This window comes from Symphodus melops (genome assembly GCF_947650265.1).
Source record: "Symphodus melops genome assembly, chromosome: 5".
Lineage (NCBI taxonomy): Eukaryota > Metazoa > Chordata > Actinopteri > Labriformes > Labridae > Symphodus > Symphodus melops.
The window spans coordinates 13,058,249-13,078,373 of NC_136695.1; the positions used below are offsets into that span (position 1 = coordinate 13,058,249).

Consider the following 20,125-nt stretch of genomic DNA (forward strand, 5'->3'; position numbering starts at 1 on the left):
TGAAACATCAAGTGGAGTGAATGCTTGAAGGAGATGTTTACCATTAATGCTGCAAGCAGAGCAAGAGTAAATCTTTGGATGGTACCAATTTCTTCGATGCATGTGTGATGCATGCATTACAGATTGTACACATGACCACTGATGCAAATTATTGATCATCTGTTTGCAAGAAGTGCAATGATCAGAGTGTAGGTTTTTGACAAGTACAGTTGCCTTTACTGTGCAGCCTGTGCATGTCTTAACAGAGAGCAAGAATTGTTGGAGGGATGTGATAAATCTTGAGCTTCACATCCAGCAGATGACCACCAGTGAGTGATCTCAATACTGCTGCCAGATACTTATTCATTGTTTAATAATAGGGTCCTCAGTACTTTCAAAGTCCACAAGGGGGCCTCAGCACACTTGGAGAGCCCTGGACTTTAAAGTGTCATGAGAGAACTTCATGTTCAGGTCTGTGTTTTCGAGCTTTACAAAAAAAATTTGATTGAATTTTCCCTGTGTTTTCCCTTGCAGTTGTATCGCCATTGTCCTTGTGTTACATCTGCATACTTGCATTTTTGATGTGATATTGATTTCCCCCATATCTACAAGCCCTACTTCTATCAGCCATTCGGCAGGGTCGACAACTTCTCCACCGACAACTGCAATAAATGACAAATGATCAACATTCATGTTCAAGAAATATGAAATGAGCAGTAATTCCACTTAAATGCAAAGTTGAGAGAAGCTGCACTTTTCTTCTGCGCTGAAGAAGGACAAGAAGTCGGTCTTTATGTTTGTATTTTATTGACAGTCCAGCCTGTTCTGTAGAATCGAACACTTCAGTCCTGAACAGAAAACCACCTCAAACCCTTTCTTGATTTTCTACTGTTACAGTTTCTTTCAAATAGGAAAAGGTTAGCATGACTATATGTTGCATACATTTACAATGAAATAATGGTTTCCCTTTCTTAGGTCAACACAATGTATTGTACATAAATATATAGACCTAAGGCAGCATTACTGCGATAACTTACATTCAGATGTTTCAGCTGACACAGAAAAAAACAAACACGCGCGCACTAACACACACACTCTCTTTCTGTGCCCCCTCATGCTTAGCACTTTGTATTGTCGTCAATACTTTAATTTAACGTGGTTGTTGTTTTTTTTACCAGATGAGTCTTAAATCAGAGAACAGCATCTGTATACTGTTAAATTATACATGTATGAAGTCAAAGAAACACAAGTGACAGTTCAAAATTAAATCCAAACTCTATATCCTTCATTTAAACAAACACATTGGACATTCAGTTATATGTTTGTCTCTAACAATCCAAGTATTTTATACATTTGAATAAATATGTATAACGTAGTTACTATTCGTCTCCCACTTGATGAGACCACTCATTTAACCCTTTAATCATTAAGGATTTCAACAGAACACTTCCAGCAGCAGAGCCAGCCATTTCTCCATCTATGCACCTAAAAGTGGAGCAACGGTCAGCTGCCCAGACTCAGGCAGAAAAGGGGGATCAAATGTTGCCTGAGGAGTTGGACCGGTGAAGTACCATGACCTGAGCAGAGTTGCAACTTGCTCTCGATGTATAAGCCCATATGTTTTACACAACGTATTCAAGCTATCAGATGAACTAGGATCGATAATGGAACTGGGTCATTAGAACAACAAACTGTGCTATAGTCTATCTTCTCTAAAAAAATAATATTTGGATACTTTACGTCTCTGCTCAAAGAATTACATTCACAAACATTAGTTTAATAACTTTTTCTATTGCTATATTTTCAATCACACATTTGTCGGATTTTGACAAAATAAATTAAATGTTTTAAGTATGTATGTGTCTGATTCAGGTTTCTTAAATATTACATAAACTGCCCTGCAACAATTCTGTTTGGTGGTCCCGTCTACTTCTTGTACAGGTCTTTCTATGGTTTGAGTGAAACGTGGGGGTTCAGCCTGTGAGAGACTCTATTCCTTGATTTGTTGGGGCAAGATGTCCGTACTGAGGTCATGACATCATGTCAGACTGGGAGCTTTTCTATCGTGATGTCAGCACACATTGGAGGATCGAAATCATACAAATGATGAGGATGATAACATGACCTCCTCTGATTGAAATGATCTCCACTTTTTTATCCTCCTCTCTCTTGTTAGACAAACCCAATGTAGAGAATGGATTGGCTCCAAAATAAAAATAAAAACTAAAGCAAACTAATTGTGTTGGCTGCAGGTCTAGATCTTTATTTTTACTCACAGTTTTTTGAACAGATGTGTGTGTGTGTGATCTGGTCTGGATTACGTCCTATGAGCTACATGAACCTGATGACTAAAAGTGAAACTCATATAAACAACAACAACACAGATAAATTAACCAGTGTGGGGAGTACATATTCATTCACTCCCTCTACTGCATTCAAATAAAACATACCCACAGAGATACAGTATGTTTGCTGTTTTAGGCACATGAGTACAATATGTCACAGCAGGATGACACGTTAAAGCCACAATCTGGATTCATCTTGAAACTGCAGGTTTCATACATACAGTGATTGAAGGTTAAAAAGAGCTCCTGGTAGAAAAGAAGCTCCACTACCAACCTTATAACTCCCATTTAACTCCAGTGCAATACTTATCAAACACAAACTATGAAGGCTCACAATGAACATAAAGGACCAAATATAATAATAATATAATTTACCCTGAAGGTTGGTAAATTAACTGTATGTATTTCATTATGACCCCACTTCAATTTTAATTTTGAATACAAAACACTAAAATGCTTTTTTTCCAGGTAATTAGCTTCCTGGGTTGATTTAGCTAAAGGGTTGTGGTGATAGCCTGGTACTGTTCAGGACATTTAGCTATGTGAATGTGAATAATTGGAGAGATGTTATCTCCTTTTTCAAGTCTCAACCTGTCAGCTTAGGAAAACGAATAAAGACTAAGATGTAACAGTTTATTCTACCATGCTGTCATTGATGCTTGCTGAAGAGGAAATTGCTAACCGTGTCTGGCACTAACACAACAGAGACTTTTTTTGTGTAATAGCAGTAAGGCTATGAAAGATCCATGACTCAGCACTTTGGCTGAAGAAGTGAATGTTTCATCGTATCGTCCTGAGATATACCAACCCAATTTCTTGAAATATTATAGATGGGGAAATAAACAAATATCTTGTTTTGGGGCCATATGTAATACATATTCCTGGGTTGCATTTTTCCATTAGTGCAGTCAAAATGTTAAGAAGAAAAATAACAAGTGTTACTGGAAAGCTCTGCAGGACTTTGACCAGATTGGGCCTTTAATACTTGACTCTATATGACACAGTTTATTGCATAAACAACATGTACAATAAACAATTAAAAAATGGTCACTCAGGAAGGCAACAAACCAGTCTGGTCTGACAGTAAGTGAGTTTAACACAGTGTAACAGTGTCAGCCACTAATGGTTTAATCACCACCGTATCATTCAGTTGTTGTTGTTGATCCGATCGATGATGGACTGGTAGTGACGATGACTGTATGATTGAGTCTGCAGGAGGACTATTCATCAGTGTAGCTGTTCAAAATGAGTAGCTGAAGGTTGGCTGTAATGTTAAGCAGATTGTTTTGGTTTGTGTGTATGTGTAATCATGTTACATGTGTGTGTTTATGTAAAATTTGTTTTATTACTACTACACTGAATTTCTCTTGTTATGTCCAAGTTTCATCATCATCACTGTATGGGTCGGTGTTTGTTGAAGGCCACAGTCTGCAGTTTGGCTGAGTGTGTCTCTGTACAATTGTCTGTGGTGTGACAGTCTCCAGTGCATGTAGGGTCTGTGGTATGTGTATGGTCTTTTTGACCAGAGTCTGGTTTGTGTGTAATTTGTTTGTTTCTTTTGTGTGCACTGCATGTTGGGTATGAGGAGCTTGCATTGTATGTGGTATAAGTATCTCTGTGTTGGGGGGACCTCCTGGGTCTTTCATAGCCATACTCGCCCCCACCATAGCAGGGTAGCTACGATTCCTCCTCAGGCCTGCATTCAAGCCTGGAAGCCCCCCGCCCAGAGTGCTGTTCCCCAGTCCGTTAGAGCCAAAAGAGGCTAACAGAGCACTACCAGATGAAACGGACGCAGCATGCGGAGGAACGGTGCGGAAACTTTTCAGTTTGTCCACAAGTCGAAGATTCAGTGCGTCTGTTTGGCTTTCGTCATCTGCTTGCTCCCTCTCTGCCTCTCCAAGTATCTCCCTCAGGATCATACGAGCTGGCTTAGAGGCGAGGAAGGTTTCATAAAACGGCGGTTCCTCATTGGTCGGGCTAAACTGGAAAACCGGGCAGGTGGAGGTAGAGTATGCTGATTTAGAACGAGGGGAGTTTGGTGGGGTGGAGGGCTCCAGGAGGAGGGTGTCTGGCCGTTTCCCAAATCGTCTGAGTTCTGTCTCCTCAACTGTGTGGCAGCTCCTCTGCGCTGGCGATTCTCCCACGGGTGTTGAAGCGCCGCTAAGATCCAACCCTCGATCCCAGCTGCAGGGGTTATACACAGAGGCAGATATCCCATTCTCCAGCAGACGGTGCACAAGGCCCAGAGAAGTGCTGGTGGTCTTGGTGGAGTCTCTAAGGTTGGTGGAGGACTCAGCTAGAGAGAGAGAGAGGGAGCAGCGGCGAGGGGTGCAGCAGGGGGTGTAGGAAGGTGTGTGAGGGGCAGAGAAGGGCACAGGAGAGGGAGCTGGGGTAGGAGTGCTACTGCTGATGCAAGCACTGCCCTGACAGGAGCTGAAAGCTTGGCTATAGGGAGAAGGAGGAGACAGAGGAGGGAGGAGAGGAAGCAGGGGAAATGGGTGCGCACAGAGCACGGGAAGCAGAATGGGTGCAGAGACAGAAATGGTCAGACATAAGTTATCAAGTTGTTATGACTAGTTTTTAGTAATTAAGTAATGATAATTAAGACATGGACTTGAACATAAACACATCACTTATTTTCTGATCGGCTCAGCAAAAACATCATGCTTTCCCAAATAAACCAATCAGGAGGATTAAGCTTTACAGACTTATTAGACAATTATCCACACGGGACGTTAATTATTAAAGCCCTGATATAACAAGTTACACTGTCATATGAAACTAAGCAAAACATCATTTTAAAAGGTTTAATTCAGCAAATGGAGCTGACTCAGGTGTGGTCACATGGTTTTGCGAACCAAATGACACAACTTACAGCAGATATTTCAAAATAAATGTTGCTGAAAATTGGAAGAAGAAAAGGCTTCACCAGTGTGCTTCAGAATACCTAGTCGGTTATTCTGAATTTTAATGTCTTTTGAACTGACAAGGAGATTAGTCAATTGAGAACATCTCGAGTCCAACAGTCATGTGAGCAAAGTGTTCATAAACAAGGAGAAAGTGATAATGCCTCGCTTGATTCAAAAATAGACCTCTGCCTTCATGAATCAACTATGAATGATCTCCATTACAGCTGACCCACTGATATGTTTATCTTTTTGGCCTCCTACAATACGTTATTGGGTATCAAAGAATGTCAATGCTAGTCAATGCCACCATGCAAAAAAAAAAAGCTATTAAAGCTTTTAAAGTTTAAAAAGGGGGACAGTTTATGTAAGACTCATTAAAAAGATATTTTTTATCATATTGGTATCGAATGGATACTTCATGTCAGTTGATTCTAAAGAAGTTATGCTATATAAGTTTAAGTCTAATGCTAACTGCACAGGTTTAACCTGTAATTATGTTTACTCTTAGTCACATAGGAGGGCTGCTAAATCTTGTTTGGGGGATTATTGTATACAGAGGGGAGGGGGGACAGCGGGTGTGTATTGTAACTAATGTCTTGTGTCCTGCCTGTCTGTATACTGTTACTGGATGCCTTGAATTTCCCTCGGGATCAATAAAGTATCTATCTATCTATCTATCTATCTATCTATCTATCTATCTATCTATCTATCTATCTATCTATCTATCTATCTATCTATCTAGAATCAGGGAGGAAACAAAGGGCATCAGAACAGCTCTACTTTCCGTCTAGTTTTTGCTGCGTGCAGTATCTGGGCGCACTGTGCAGCTGCTGTTATCTACAATTGTGAGCTTGCTTTGTGCCTGGATTTGTACATCTTAGCTGGTTTTATAAAAGTAAATGCTAAATCCCAGTAATCTAGCATGAAAGGTTGATTCAGCAGCTTGATTGTTAGTTAGAAACGTGTTGTCAGAGAACATTAGGCTGGCACTCCCATGCATCTTCTCACCCATGTGCACCCTCAGAGGCTGCACTCAATGAGTCTGCTCTACTCCAGCCATGACAACCATTTGATACAACTCCACTTCATCTTCCTCATCACATGACCTGCCAAAGGCCAATCACAAAGCAGAAGAGCAAGACGTTAGCCAGGAGCTTTGGCATCAGATTACCTCTAAAATCTATAAAGAAGCCGAAGCCTTGGCTGACAAGAAGCTTTATTCCTGTAGCATAACAGAATCTGAGCTACTTATTGCTAATAGCTAATATTTGTAAAGCTCCTTCAACAAACTTTCAGGTTGTGTCAAATTTAGCAATCCCCGTAGACTAAGTGGTACATTCTGACATTCCAAATAAATACACAGAAATAATAAATCTTCTAGCTGATAGTCTTCTAGGCTATGTAGCTCATTTAGAGGAATCAGAAATTAATTCAGTCTGTTTTACAACGAGCCACTGATCATTGTTTCTCAAGTCCATTGATTGTCTTGACATGTCTTGGGCATACTTAAAGACATTTTTATACATTTTTCTACTTCATAAAAATCTGCCTTAGTAGACATCATCATTGTACAATGATGTACAATGATGATGTAAACCTGTCAGATAAGTGTTACTAGAGCATGTTATTTTTATGTTACAGTAGTTTCAGCAGCGTCTCTCTCCTTACTTTTTTTATGCAAAGTTGTAATCCAAGTCCATAAATGACTTCATCTGACATCTCCAGCTCATAATAGTTAACTAAAGTCAACAGTGCACACTAAAGACAAAAGGACCAACTAAAACGTCCACCAACAGACATTTGTGAACCAAATACAGAGTGACAGTGATTAAAAAAAAAAAAAAAAAAACAGTGTTTACCTTGAGGACACAGTGGTCAGCTGATCAGAGGGGTGGAGAATCCTGCAGGTGGTGAAGGTGTATGTAGAGCTAGTGATGGACATACACTTCCCTGGGAAATTTACTAGAAGAGAAGAGAGCAGTAAGTACAGAGAGAAAAGGTACCAACAAAAAAAAAAAAAAAATGTATTCAACAAAGTGGAGAAAAGATAGACCATGATCATAACAGCCCCAAGCATGAGCACCAGCAACCATCAGTAAGATACTGAGGAGATGATGGGCGTGCACGATTTGAATGTAATGTTGTACCTTCATATTAGGATTTGAGCCTTTAATCTGTATTTATACCAACAACAATCTCAGGACATTAATCGTAGTTCTGTGTTGTTTGTTTTGAGATTCGTCTTTTAAAAGCTTTACACCATGTCTTGTACATAATGATCTTGAAATTACCGTAAATTCCGGACTATAAGCCGCTACTTTTTTCTCACACTTCGAGCACTGCGGCTTCTACTCCGGTGCGGCTAATGCATGGATTTTTTATGGGGGACAATGAGCTTCTGCCGCAAACACATTTGACTTCGTCACGTCGGATCTTAATATCAGTCCTTTTGCGCTTCATGCACGCACCCTCATGATGGAAAACACACGGAGAAATACATATGATGCAGCTTTCAAGTTAAAGGCGATTGACCTGGCTGTCAAAGAAGCTAACAGAGCTGCTGCACGTTAAGATGACACTGACAGCGACAACAGAGACTGAGGAAGTGAGTAATGAAGTCATTCTGAGGCAGTGAATGGATGGACTTTTTCTTGTGAAATATATTACGGTCATCTTTTTCATCAGCCGTGTTACAGACACCGTCGGCTAGGCTTCGTATTGTAACGGTTCATGTTGTAAAGTCAGTAGTTGATAATGTGTTCATAATTCCGATTATGTGGAGAGTCAGTGAATGCACCAGCGCGAACGTGTTGAGTGGCTGTATGAGAGAGCGCTGGGGGAGAGAGTTGGATTGTTACGGCAAGTTATGTGTTGCTCTCTGCTGTAAACGGCGTGGTCACGGCCGACAGTGATCGGGTTATTAAAAGTTATTATTTGAACGCTCTCGTCGTCCTTTAACGTCCGTACGGACGCTACAGTGATGTTACCGGTAGCCTACGTCTGTGTAAATAGCTCTTGTTATAGCGTGGACACCTGCGGCTTATAATCAAGTGCGGCTTATATATGTACAAATACATTTATTTACTTATTTTTAGCCGGTGCGGCTTATATCCAGGTGCGCTCAATAGTACGGAATTTACGGTACTTGTTTATATTTTTGAGTTAATTGTTAATATTTAATGTCTACATTCGAGAGCACAGTCTACTGAAGTTAGATTCCTTGAGTGTTAAACATACCTGGCAAATAAAACTGATTCAGAGGTTTGTGACAATTGTTTTCATCGTTACATATTGTCACTACAATCCATAAATAAATCACACCATATCATGTGTTTCTAAAGGTGACCTTACACCAAAGCTAGTGGACGAGTCTTATATTAGTCGCAGTGGGTGTTGTGGTGTTCATGTGACTTGGACAGCTGCACTAATAACACCTGATATACACGTACGTGTCCGCTTACTGGACACAAGCCATGGGAAGAGTGTTGTTGACTGCTTGAAAATATAAGTAAACACTTATTTTGAAAAGATAGTGACAGAATTATATTTTTACTGTATAGTGGGAAAGAATTTCCCCTCGGGGACAATAAAGCAAAGTCTAAGTTTAAGTCTTAATAAATCACACCAAAATAAGAACAAATTGTGTGTTGCAGGTCACCCAAGAGCGAGAGTAGAAGAGGACAGTCATCACTGAAGATTTTAACAGAGGTGTGATAGGACGGAATTTAAGCAACTGTGGCAGTGAAAGGAAACGTGAACCCAGAGAGAAGGAAGATAATAAAGGGGTTAAAAAAGAATTTAAAAAATATAAGAGGTACTCTGTTTTGTTTGGGTTCCATGGCTGCAAACACAGGGGCTGCGGGAGGGACAAAGGGGGTGTGCAGGTGTGTGCGGGGGGGAGGGGGGGGACGTCACATTGGGGCTGTTAGAAGTCCAGAGAATGCCTTTCCAATTCCCTCCCCTGCCCTTCATCCCCTCCCCTTCTACACCCGTGCTCCAGGCTCATTAGGGTGGGTGGATGTTGGTTAGTGACTTCAGCTAAGTGCTCCCTCACCAGGCATGTGGTCCACTGTGGCTGACTGTACGGCCTGGAGCTCCTTGAGGTCTGCGTGCCCGTTCATCTCAGAGGACAGGAGAGGAGACGATGAAGGGTTGGAGAAGGAAAGCGGCGTGTTTGCAACATGTCCATCTTTTACTTGAAACACCTCTTCAGCCAGGCACATTTCTCCTTGCGACGTTTCCGATTGGCTGTTAACGTCATCAGCGTCTATGATTTTGTTGCAGCGGACAAAGGGAGAAGAGGTAGATTGAGGCAGACCCACAGGAGCAGAGCTCTCTCCTGACAAAGCGGAAAATGAGTCACATGACACTTCGTCCTCCTCTGGTTGGTCCAGCTGCCAGCTGTCTTCCTGGTCGTGCTCGTCTGCTAAACTGCGGAAGCCCTTTGTGACCACACCAGGCCGATGATCCAGCAGAGCGCCCATGTGAGGTTGAGCCAACTGCTGCCATGCGTGGAGAGTAGCAGAGCCTGGAAAAGAAATCAGAAAAACACTCAGGTTACCTTCGTCTGTTTAAGGCTGAGCTCTGTCGTTTGTACTTCTCTTGAAAGTGACATTTTAGCTCAAAAAACCGTGAAGTGAAACTGACTCATTACATCCTATATGCTAAAGTTAGTCCTAACAAATCCATTTTTAACATGACTACCAGGACAAAGAAAAAGGTTTTTATTATGGAGTCATGTTATGAGAACAATGAGACCCCCATATTGTCACACAATCACTTACTTTTCTTTTCTTTTTTTCCCCCGCACTAATGGATTTTTAGTTTAATTCAAGTGTTGGTATGATGTTCTTTGGGTTACAATTTAAGTTACGAAACTTTGCTCACAAAGCTTTTGCAGGTTAAAGCAGACCAGACCACGGGCACACTGCGCTCTTCGCATGTCTGCTTCACAGAATCCTGCTATTCAATCTTAAGCACATTGATTTGACAGGATGATGATGAATACTGCATTCATACAGACACTATGCTGTACGCAGACATACTGCATAGTAAATGTCATCGCTGTAGTTCAATGTTTAGAAATAGTTAAAATCATAGTAACAGATACAAACAGAGGCGTGCAGACAGCAGAGACACATGCAAACAGTCTGACACAGTCATTCACATAAAGCAGTCTTCATGCCACATACAGTACACAGACTCAAAGCAACTGTGGAAACACATTCTCACATATTGTTGACAGCATGTCTTCTTTAAGGGACTGAAAGACCGTATGTGCAGGTCTTCCCCGTTTATTAAGGTAGTTTCAAGTCTAATGAGAAGTTGCTTTGTAAAGACGAACGAAAAAGTGCTTTGAGGAAAGTCAGGACAGAAAATTCACGTTTAGGAAACACCAAAGAATGAGAGAAATGGGAAGATGACAGACATTAGTATGGTTTTATTCAAGAAATCAGAAACAAAGGGGAAAAGACAAGTTGAACAGAAAAGAAAGAAAGTTAACAGACAGCACAAACCAAACGTAAAGAACAAAGGATAAGAAAAGATGAGACAAAAGGGATGGACGGCAGTACAACACACACGTCTGCAGATTACACTAAAGTCTAATACAGTGATGAAACGGTCAAAACACAGACAGTTTGTTTGTTTTTAAGGGTACCTTTGCTGTGTTTTTAAATAAAGGGGATGATCACCTGACGGCAGATTCAATCATTCTGAATAATATTATTCTTTTCCAGATTGTTTCTCAGATCCCATCACGAGACATTAAACACTTTTACAGATTCATTTCATGACTTTCCTTTCAAAAACATGTTCAACAAGTCTCACATGCTTATGCGGTTGTCTTTTCCCGCCCTTTAATTGGCATAGCAGTTTAACCTGTTATTGTTACCGCGCAAAGGTTGTTACAGAGTTTGGACACCAGGGGGAGCCACATTACAGGAGATGCACAATTCATGTTTTGATTCAATTAAACAGTAAGCATACTTCTTCAAGAGATGGAATCCTTAAAGTCAACAACTATAAAGTTTAGATAGATATCTTTAGCTTTGAGGCTGTTGTAGCTTTTTTTTTTTTTTGGGCCAACCCAACGATGTTTGAACATCATTTCCTGTTGTCCAAAACTGCATCTTTGTGCGGTTGTAAATATCAGCACTTCATTCAACATGGACGTAAATGATTACAGGAAGAAAGAAGGGCCCTCTAATGACAGACATACATGGTTAAAACATACATGGTGTAATTTTAAATACAACACTCACATTGCAGAAGGTGCTCACTCTTTAGGGATATGTGCAACATTTTCAAAGAAATGTTTTTACTTCTCATAAAAACAGCTACAATGGAGGCACTGCACGACATAAAACACCTGCTTCGAATAGATGAAATATACAGACTTTATAAGGTGTTCGTGGCATTTTGACACACTGTACTTTGACACACTTCTTCCGCAGGCTGTCTGCTATTCTATATTTCAAACCAGCAGCGAGGCTGTGTGTGTCTGAAGTAAAAGGAGTGCTGCAGATTTAAACTGCCCCCCTGCTGCTCTAAAACCTCCAGCAGACCTGTGACTATAGCCAGACGAGCTCCCAGGTTAGGCTGTGAGCTGTGCAGGCTGCTCAGCTCCGACACCCTGGAGCTCATCTGCAGCGGTTTTATCTCCCGTGAGGCACTGAGAAAGATTTTTGGTGGACTGTGGTTATGAAAAATCAAAAATTGATTCCGCTGCTTATTCTCAACCTCCTGCTTTTGGTTCTGCTGATGAGTCTGAATAATATGACTATGGGGATTAATTAGAAGTACACTGTTTGAGTTTTGGGCCAGGCTGTTTTTTGCATTCTGTTGAGATTTCTGACAGTTTTCGTTTTCACTGGACAGGACATTCTTTTGACTTTCTTTTTCATTATGTAAAGGATCAGAGGACTTGTGTCTCTGAGAAGAATATTCACCTTCTAGGGGTTTGACAATCTGCAGCTTTTCCGGCAGGTAAGATCTCGCTGAGAAGGAGTATCCCGACCACATGCTTCCAAGTGAAGGGTGTGAGCACAGAGACAGCAGGCTCTCAGTCGGTGTCCCGGGGCCTCCACTGCTCCCCTCCTCTCCTTTTTCATCATCTTTGGCCAGATATGCCAGCTTTCTTTCCCTCTCATCCTCGAAGAAGCGTTTTTCTGAGAGGTAGTTGTCACGGCGGAGGGACAGACGCCGCAGTGCTGCCTCCAGGTCCCTGCTGCCTGGGGTCCCAGGGGTGCCGGGAGGGCGTTTGTTGGAGTCCTCTGATCTACGAGGGGAGACAAAGGTGATACATGTTGTTAGTGAAGGTTCAATTTAAGCAGAATTTTCCCCTCTCTTGTTATTTTATAAAGTCTTTCCCTGTTTTGTTTGGTAGTAATGATTCAACTGTAGCCAGAAACTAAAGATTAAACATTAAACCATGAAGCATGAAAACACTCTGAGCAAACAGTAAATATAGAGCTGAATCAATAGAATCCACAATGTGCATCCTCTCGGTTACTGCAGGTAAAAAAACAAGAGAAGTTAAAGAACAAAGAACAGACAAAAAAAAAATCTTTATTTTTACAGCATCAACTCAGAAAAAATATCATCCCTAACAATTCACAGTGCAGATATAATATCTAACTCTTTGTAATAATAAAACAATCTGACTTCAAATAGTCTCAAATGTGAGTCCATCAGTCCTTACCCATCATCTGGACCCTCCAGGATACTGCTGGTCCGGTTGTCCAGGATGATTCCACTTCCTGTCTCACTTCCACAAATGGAGTTAGAGCACGGCGTGCCGACCCTGCTGGAGCGCCCTGAGGTGAGGCATGATGTACGATTGGAGCCTGGGATGTTGAGGGGGGAGGGGCCTAAGGATGAGCGCTGCTGACGCATCAGGTTCAGGTTTTTCACCGTCTGGAAAACTCGCTTTGGTTGCAATCTGGAGAAAAAGGATCGCAAGTATAATAAAGAGTTTCAATGTCTCAATAACAGAACATGAAACCATTTTTTTTTTTCACAGTGACGTATTCTTGCAAAAACATGGCATCTTAATACCTCTGCTCTTCTACATCTGGATCATCCATCTGAAGCTCCTTCCTCATGGTGCCCTCGATTTCAGCTGCCAGAGAGTCCTGGAGAACAGGGTAGAAAAAAAATGTACAGATGTTTTAACTGCTGGGGACATTGCGATGCCGAGATACTGAAAGAAGGGGTCATGAATATGGGCTCACCATTGGGAAAAGACCCAGAGAGTGGAAACGTCTCTGTGTGCTGACCGGGAGAGTTTTATTTCTCAGGTTCTTCAGCTCCTCCTGAGCCTCATGAAGCATCTCCATGCACTCTGCATACTTATCCTGTAACTCTCGCAGCTGCATCAAGGCAAAGAGGGAAAAAAGAGAAACACATTTTGTCTGGTCAGTGGCCTGTTTGAGGGTTATGACTACAAATAACTTGCTAGTGGAAGCTACCGCTGCAGAAAATAAAATGATGAAGCCGCGGTCAGCTGGCTGGGAATGGCCTTACCTCAGCAGTGAGTTGGCGCTGGGCATCTTTGGCTGCACCTAAATGCTGAGTCAGCTCTTCGTTCTCCACAGCATACTACAATCACCCCAGACAAAAAAAGAACAGCACATACCAAAAATATATACGTTACCATATGTATCCAGTTCCTTCTGCACTGCGTTGAATATAAGCATCGATAACCCAAACACACTATGTGTTTACATTGACTTGTCCTGAGTTTCTTACCATTTTGGCCTTCTTCTGGAGGTCTACTATCTGGGAGAGGAGGTGCGTGATCTCCTCCTGCTGTCTCGAGGCATCTTCACTCTTCCTGGCCAGCTCCTCAGCCAGAGTGGACATCTGCTGGTTGGCATTACCTGGAAGAATTCAAAAGTGTTTTTTATTTGACTTTAAGAACACACGTGTACACACTGCCTCTTGACTGCTTCAGAGAAGCGAAACGTTTCGTACGATGTCAGCCCGGTACTCACGCAGTTCTTTGACACAATCATTAACAAGTTGCTGCTCTTTCTCCTCTTGGAAGATTGTTTCTGTCTCCAAATGACTGGCCTGAAAAATAAAAAAAACCAGGCATGTTTTAATAATGCTAGACACGGTGTACATGACCTGAAATTATTTAAATTAAACCTTAAGCCATGCTTAGACTGTAAAACATTCTGATAAAAAAAAACATCTTACTGCAGTAAAATTAGAATAAACACACTTAGGTTTTATTTGTGCCCTGACTTTAATATAAATAAGCAAATGAGTTAGCATATGAAGTATATTCATATTGATGTGGTCAAGGATAATTTCCCCTCATAAGTCCGAAATGATTACATACTGTATATGCAAATGTAATGGAACAACCTTTGGCTGGTAATGTTAACTTTGTCAAATGAGAGATAGTTTAATATCAAATAATTTTGTAAAGTAGTTTCTTGTTTCCAGGAGGTTATGTGTGCGAGTGTGTCTGTGCACCTCAGAGCGCAAAGATTTATTTTCTTCCTCCAGATCTTTGAGTTTCTTCTGCAAGGAGTCAAGGGGGAAAAGAGTTGGAGTTGACACACTGATTTCACTGGGACGCACACTGTGAACACACCGCAACACAAACATGTAAGTCAACAACTCATCAATAACTGTGTGGCCAAAGATTAAAATGCAGTTTGTATGATGTTTTCCTTTTCTTTTTTTCTTACATAAAAAAAAAAGACATTCAATTATTTATTATTAACTCATATCATTTTGAGGAGATTCACCACAGGGCCAACAATAATTGTACTGTTATTTCTAGGGAGAATTGTGTTGCCTTGATTGGCTAGGACAGCTGAAGAGAGACAGGACATGTTGGGACGAGAGAGTAGGGGATGATATCCAGCAAAGGGCTGAAGTCGGATTTGAACTCTCAGCCCCTGTGATGAGGACTATAGCCTAAGTACATGGGGCGTGCTACATCACCTCTGGGCTATCAGCGCTCTAGGGCTGAAACGTTTTTTTTTTTTTTTATAATAAGTGGCAGAAGCTTTGTATATATACTTGAATTAAATCCATAAGTGCAATGTGTAATATTTGGACGAGAGAGGAGGTGAATGAAAGGAGACGTACGGTGTGGTGGTGGCAGAGTCCCCCTCGCTTTCGTCTGCCGCGTTGGTGTAAAACTGAAGCAGCTCATCTTTCATGGACAAGTCATGACGCAACTGAGACACCTGTATGAGGGACACGTAAAGAAGATGTAAAGAAGATGAGGAGAGCGGAGAGGAGGAGCAAGGTCATTAGTACTCAAAGTTACTGGGTGACTGCTGGATCTGGTAAAACTACTTACTGGATTTATTTGCTCTATCTAGATAACTTATATTGCCTAAAAAAAACATTTATTTCAGTAAGTTAAAAAAACATGCTACACTCTCCCTGCCCCAGTACTGTCCCATAAATGAGGCATAAATCAGACACACACACACACACACACACACACACACACACACACACACACACACACACACACACACACACACACACACACACACACACACACACACACACACACACACACACACACACACACACACACACACACACACACACACACACACACACACACACACACACACACACACACACACACACACACACACACACACACACACGCTGTGTACCTCCTCTCGTATGTGTTCTACTTGCTCCTCCAGCAGTTCATTTCTCTCACTGAGACCTTTGTTTTTCTTCAGCAGTGACTGTCCGATGCGAGCTGCCAACTCCAGGTCTCGCTCTTTCTGCACCAGGAGAGAGACAAGTTTTCATTAATGACAGTTAAACGGTGAACAAAACATTAGTCATAAAAAGGGATTACAAGGAAAACTTAGCAAAATATGCCAAAGCTCCCAGAGAACTGACATCACTCTTACCATGCTAACATTTTCTGCGTGTTTTCAAAAAGGATTCATGCTAAGCTAACAGGCTGCTAGCTCCCATTTCATATTTAACATACTTCTTTGAGAATGACTTTGATCCTCTCATCTAGTTTTATGCAAATTGCCAAGCTGTCGATGGTACATATGTCTACAACAAACGGTGGACTTAAAGGCCATGTGACCAAAGCAGGAGCAAAGTGAAAGGGTTGATCACAAGCTCTTAGAATAGAAAACAAAGAAAGAGAAAACCAAGGACTGAAACCGAACACTTTGTCCATGACTTAACAAGGAATCAGTCACTAGAAACGGCCAAACACTGGAGTATAAACGCTGTGCAATCCTGTGCCAGGCACATTGGTTCTGCAATTAAGTAAAGGCCTTAAATCATTTGTTGCTAAGCAACACAAAAGCAACAGACTAAACTTTTCTAAAACTTTCCCCCTTACATTGTGACATGCTTCAATGTCAGTTGAAGAAGAGAAGGAAACCTCAATCAACTGAACACTGTTGTGATACAGAGGAGTCACCATGCTGCTGGTGGATCCATTCACAGTGTTTCTGTCACATTACATTTTGATTTATTAAAAAAAAAACTATTTCAATGTTCAAATCATTTAAAGTCTAAAAATATTTAAATGTGTAGGTGATATTATAGCTTTGTCATCCCTATATTGATGTTTTGCTGTCTAGTAGTTTAATGTCAGTAAAGGTCATGTTTGTAAAGGAACAATCAAAACCCAGACTAGACTGGAAGACATTGGGTTTCCAATGCTATGACTGCAAACACAAAACATGGCCATGTTGGTTCAGTTGAGTCTGCTCATACAGTGTTCATGAATAGGGCTCAAAGTGATAAAGCTTTAAGAAGGCAACATTAAGGACTGTGTGTTCATATTTTTTCCCATTTCCCCCATAAAAAGAAAAAAAAGGTGCAACACTGGACAGAAACGGAGAGCAAAGTTCACTGACACGTCATCCTTGGTGTCTCAGCAAAGTATGTGCGACTTCTCCCTTTGTGTTAGGGAGCGGGATTTAAGTAGCCTCAGTTCAAGTTTTTATTGTTTAATAATGACGTGTTCATCAGTGCTACCAGGGTGAACCTCTCATTAAACATGACTAATGACTCCGAAGCACTGGGCCAAACTGAACTTATATTGCCATGTTTCTTTTAGTCTCACTTGTCCAAACGAGCAACAGGGACTGCGTGAAGAACTTAGGAAGATACAATTGATAAGTCAACACAAGTGCAAAACTCTAATAAGTGAATATGAAAAGGAGTTCAGTAATGGAGGTTAGCAGAATAATCTGTTTATTGTGGTGCGACATCTTTGAATACCATATTTAGTCAGTACTTGGATGGACGGTTCACTGACTGTACTCGAACAATGACACCAGTCTAGTTTCAGTTTTTATATATGAAGAGAGAGCCTGTTAACACTCTGGTTATGTTACACAGAGCTGCTGATCAGGAACGCTCACATTTGAATATCAGCTACCGGGGAGAAAAAAAAAAAAAAAAAAAATTATGATGCAGCTCCATCCAATCTCCCATCTCTTGAACTTCATAACGAAACCTGTGTTCAGACTAAAAGTCTGTTGAACAACACTTGACTACAGCGCCCCACAGTCTGAATGTACTGATGGACTCTAACAGCAGCTTTCACATGATCTCACCTCTTCCAGTAGTCGCGTGACAGCATCGATGTCACTGTAGGTCTTCGTCATCTGGCCCACTCTGTCAGCACACAGCACTGGAAAGACAGAAACAAAGTCTCTAAGTATGAATACAAAATCCTCAAAAAGTGGTAAACTGAATCACGCAAACATACACGGCGAAATAATTGCAAATTTTTTGTTGAAACAAAGTCTCATGGATAATGTGTCTGCTGTTTCATAATGCCTTCAAGTAAAAAAGGAGGGGCATGAACCAATGTTATAATAAAAAACAAAACACTAAATTCCAAATAACTTATTTGTACAACGCTTTCTGTTGGTATGCACATGCATTGGTTGAACATTTGTATCAGCTGATATTGGCCCTCAACAGACATCTGCAAGTAACGTGGCATGCACTAAGGTCACTAGCGGATGTCTGTTGAGTCTAACATCTAAAATGTGCAATTTCTAAGACATGTTTCAGTGACTTTTCAAGAAGAGGAACCACTGACAACAATTTAAAAACAAATATCACTGGTCATTCCAAAAAAAGACACGAGGTAATAGGAGAAAGTAATGAAAAAAATATTCCAAATAACTGGATAATAACTAAACTAAAACATGGTGGCTTCAGACAACAAGTTAATGTACCTACTACAAGGTGCCAAAAACAAGATGCATTTAATAATTGAATACTTTGAAAACAATTCTTAATAAAAAATATATAAAACAACATTTGACTCGTAGAATGTTTCCAAATGAAGATTTTCTATAAAATTACAGCAACTAAAAAGCAGCTTAACAGGTATAACATTGAAGAATCTTCATTGTGTAGATTTTGTAAAGAGGAGGAGGATGATCAGATACATTCCTTTTTTCTATTGTCCATGTGTTGTAAGTTTGTGGACCAATATACAAAGTTGGCTAAGGCTGCATCATATCGGCTTCACATTTGAAACCATAAACATCCCGTTTGGGGTTTTGCATGCAGATGGTCTTCAGATAATAAATATTATTATTCTGTTAGGCAATATCTTCATATTTAAAGCTCAATCAAGGAATAGTTTGAATTTCTTTAATAATATAGTGATAAAACAATCTCTGTTGGATAAAATGAAGCCAGTTGTTCATGCACAGGTCCTTAATCCAGCTGAAGAGGGAGAGGGGGGGTCCTGTGACCGAGGGCTTGGTGGTGGCGAGGGGGCTGACTGGTCTTGTGTGTGGGCGGAGCCAGCTCTGCTGGGGGCAAGCTCAGCATGTCACGCAGATTTGTATGTAATACTGGGATTGAAAATGTTTTGTTGAATTTATGAATACTAAAGGGATCCTAATAATTGAATTTACTTTATGTTGTTTGTTTTGTCCAACTGTCAGATTGTTTTTTCTTGTTTGTTTTAGTTGGGCTGTGTTTATCAAATAAAACATATTCATTTCTTCTTGTGTCTTTCATGAAAAGAAAAGCTCTGCTTCCTGTTGGTTTTCATATAAAACTCCCTATAACTGCAGTTAGAGGGTTTTTTTTATGCAAACTGCACTTTCCATTTATTTCCCTTATTTTCTAATCTTTTCCTGTTCTCAGATCATGAGTCATATTCCAGAGAAAGACACACCCACATACTGTAAAACATTAAAAACAAATCCATCTAGGTTCACACCTGTATCGACCTACATACCCAATGACTTCGAGAAGATAAGATATGCAGACACTGGTCAATGTGATGGGCCACACCCGAGCACTGCTTTTTCAGGCACAACTTCCTGCTGCTCCTTCCAGTCTCACACAAAGTAAAGACTAAAACACATCAGCTTAAGGTCCACAATGCATAAAGACGTCACCCCAGAGGCAGAGAATTCAAACATTAGTTGAAAGAATGGATCACTTGCAACTCCCCAAACTACTTTCTCTTTACTGTCGTGAGTTGTTTGTTGGCTCATTAGGAAATACATCAGTTAATTTTTCAACATCTTATTTGTCAAATTTGCCAAAGGGGCAGTTTAATAGCAAAGGTGTGTGATGCTGCACTGTTTGCACATGCAACACACAACGTCTCATTAAGTCACATAACATACCAGGTATGGTAAAGTGGTATGACACACAAATATGACAAAAAAGAAAAATGTAACTTTGTCCGTTTCTACAGCTCAGGTATAATATGACACTTCATTCTAATAGAGAGCTTTATTTGAGATATCAGGAATGTGCAAAGTCGAGTTTACTCAGAGGCCTCCTGAAATGCAAATCTGACTTGGCCAATGCAAATGATACATTTTCCTATCTTCATACATCCCTGCCAGTATATGACTGCTGGAAACATAAACACAA

General features: G+C 40.7%; 1 protein-coding gene across 2 annotated transcripts in view; it reads right to left on the reverse strand.

The window, feature by feature from the left end:
* Positions 1-769: 769 nt before the first annotated feature.
* Positions 770-20,125, reverse strand: part of trak1a (trafficking protein, kinesin binding 1a) — a 30,232-nt gene continuing 10,876 nt past the window's right edge. For both annotated transcript variants that reach the window (XM_079343033.1, XM_079343032.1), the window contains exons 2-15: positions 17,821-17,897; positions 15,892-16,008; positions 15,344-15,444; positions 14,720-14,828; positions 14,230-14,308; positions 13,985-14,115; positions 13,760-13,834; positions 13,468-13,605; positions 13,292-13,368; positions 12,936-13,175; positions 12,184-12,512; positions 9,288-9,761; positions 7,093-7,195; positions 770-4,769 (exon numbers count right to left, since the gene is read on the reverse strand). In XM_079343033.1, coding sequence (XP_079199159.1) covers positions 3,695-4,769; positions 7,093-7,195; positions 9,288-9,761; positions 12,184-12,512; positions 12,936-13,175; positions 13,292-13,368; positions 13,468-13,605; positions 13,760-13,834; positions 13,985-14,115; positions 14,230-14,308; positions 14,720-14,828; positions 15,344-15,444; positions 15,892-16,008; positions 17,821-17,871 — 3,099 coding nt within the window. In that variant the 5' untranslated portion in view covers positions 17,872-17,897 and the 3' untranslated portion in view covers positions 770-3,694. The remainder of the gene's footprint in view (positions 4,770-7,092; positions 7,196-9,287; positions 9,762-12,183; positions 12,513-12,935; positions 13,176-13,291; positions 13,369-13,467; positions 13,606-13,759; positions 13,835-13,984; positions 14,116-14,229; positions 14,309-14,719; positions 14,829-15,343; positions 15,445-15,891; positions 16,009-17,820; positions 17,898-20,125) is intronic.